Below are 2,270 nucleotides of genomic sequence, written 5' to 3' on the forward strand. Positions count from 1 at the left end.
CCCCCCACGGCCTCGAAGCCCCCTTCACAGCCCACCCCCACCACCCTCACCGCACACTCCCAGGTCCCAGCTCTGAACACCCTCTTCCCCTAGGACCACACTGGCCGTGTGTGTTCATTCGAGAAGGTAGGGAAACCAAGACAAGCATGCATGTGTGGCCTTGGAGACAGTGCAGAGGGACAGACGGGTGTGTGCCCTGACACAGGCCCGGGACGAGCCGAGGGGGGGTGGAGAATCACATCAGCGGGGACAGAAGTAACATGCACGTGTGGCCGGCCACCCCATGCCAGGAGGCCTCAGTCAGCTCAGCCACATGGGAGACCAGGTGGGGCAGCGCCCACATCCTCCCAGGTGCCTGATCCCCCCACCCCCTGCAGCTCAGAAGCTGAGGAGGGGGTGCCTGGAAGCCCAAGGAGAGAGAAGGAGCAGGAGCGGGAGCCGTGGCCCAGCCCTGGAGGGGTGGAGCCGAGGGGCTGCTCGGTGCATCCTCACCGGTAGATGAGGGTCTCGTCCTCGCTGCTGTTGTACTGGATTTGGAACATCCACACGGGGTCCGCTGGCCGCCCAGGCCCCCAGCTCACCAGCCCTGAGGTGGCCGTCACCTCCGTCACCTGCACGGCTGGCTCAGACTCTAGCGTCCCCTCGCCCTCGGCAGCAGTGCGGGCTGAGGCAGCAATGTCCGATGGCCCCGGGCGGCCCCCCTCAGTGCTGCCGTTCGCACCGTGGGGCAAGGCCAGGACCCGCAGCTCTACACGGGCTGTGGCCTCACCAGCAGGGTTGGTAGCAATGCAGGTGTAGACCCCCGCATCCCCGGCACCTGTCACCCCAATCTCCAGGGTCCCATTGGGGAAAGCCCGGGCTCGGGAGGAATTGCCCACCAGCCGGTCATCAGGGCCAACCCAGTGCATGGTGGGCGTAGGGTCGCCCAGTGCCCGGCACCGCAGCGCGGCCCGCTGGCCCTCCAGCACCCAGAGGCGCTGCGTGTGGCGGGCGATGAGGGGCGGCTCGCAGGAGAACTCGCCCTCGGGCACAGCCCAGAAGTAGCGGCCAGCCAGGCCTGGCGGCGAGGCGCACGTCTCCAGGTCGTCCGGCCGGCCCAGGCGCCGCAGCCACAGCAGCTCGCAGTTGCAGTGCAGGGGGTTCCCACTGAAGCTCAGCGCCAGCGGGGCGGGTGAGGCCTCGGCGTCGCGCCCCCTGGAGAAGAGCGGGTCGGGTGCCAGGGTGGCCAGGCGGTTGGAGGTGAGGTCAAGGCGCGAGAGCTGGCTGAGCTGGGCGAAGGCGCCCGGGGGCAGCGCATCGATGAGGTTGTGGTCCAGGTTGAGGGTGTGCAGGGCAGGCATGGCACCGATGCCCGCCCAGGGCACCTGCCGCAGGTTGTTGTAGGACAGATCCAGGTCCTCCAGGCTGTCCAGGAAGTCGTCGAAGGCCCCTGGTGCGATGCGGCCCAGCTGGTTGCCGCTCAGGATGAGGTGCTGCAGGTTGACGGGGCCCCGCAGGCTGCCGGTGCCCAGCTCCACCAGCCTGTTGCCATCCAGGTGCAGGGAGCGCAGGCTCTCCAGGTCCCCGAAGGCACGGGCCCCGATGCGGGTGATGGCGTTGCGGGACAACGTCAGGTCCACCAGCCCCGTCATGTTGCGGAAGTCCGGCGGCCCCAGAGCCTGGATGAAGTTGTCGGCCAGCCGCAGCTCCACAGTGCGCCGGTCCACGTTGGGCGGCACAAACAGCAGGCCCCGGTGGGCACAGAGGGTGCTGAGCGACTCGGACAGGTTCTGGCAGACACAGGGCAGTGGGCAGGCGGCCGCTCCACTGGCCAGCAGCAGCAGCAGGAGCGGCGGGGCCATGGTGAGTGCCCTGCAGGGAAGGGCCAAAGCACAGGTGGGGCTGGTGCAGGTGCCCACTGTGCCGGGGGCCCAGTCCCAGAGGCCAGCTTCAGAGCCTGGCCTGGGGGGTCGGGCGGAGGCCCAAGGGGCTCCCCAGGGCTCTGAGAGGGCTGGGGCATGCAGGGCCAGCCCCCCAGATTAAAGGTCACATCTACCAAGCGGTTAGGGGGCGTCCAGGCTCTGGGGACAAGGTGAGGCCTGAGGCAGAAAGCCGAGGTGGGCATGAGCAGGGAGGGTCCCGGAACTTCCTTTTCCTAGCGTCCCTGTAATCACCAGAACCTCCTCACCTCCATGCCATTCCCTTCCTCACCAGGGAAGGCATCCCCCCAAACTCTTCACTTGGCCCCTCGCCTGTCCTGGGCCAGCCCTGACGCTGTGCACCGCGGGGTG

General features: G+C 68.3%; 2 protein-coding genes across 10 annotated transcripts in view; one reads left to right on the top strand and one right to left on the bottom strand.

Moving 5' to 3' along the window:
• LRFN4 (leucine rich repeat and fibronectin type III domain containing 4) overlaps nt 1–2,264 on the bottom strand; it is a 3,179-nt gene extending 915 nt beyond the window's left edge. The window contains exon 1 of the mRNA XM_025046270.1: nt 490–2,264. Within this exon, the coding sequence (XP_024902038.1) occupies nt 490–1,841 (1,352 nt within the window). The 5' untranslated portion in view covers nt 1,842–2,264. The remainder of the gene's footprint in view (nt 1–489) is intronic.
• Nucleotides 1–2,270, top strand: part of PC (pyruvate carboxylase) — a 93,709-nt gene that overhangs the window by 82,668 nt on the left and 8,771 nt on the right. The window lies entirely within an intron of this gene.

The sequence above is a fragment of the Pteropus alecto genome, unplaced genomic scaffold (genome assembly GCF_000325575.1).
Source record: "Pteropus alecto unplaced genomic scaffold, ASM32557v1 scaffold43, whole genome shotgun sequence".
NCBI classification, from domain to species: domain Eukaryota; kingdom Metazoa; phylum Chordata; class Mammalia; order Chiroptera; family Pteropodidae; genus Pteropus; species Pteropus alecto.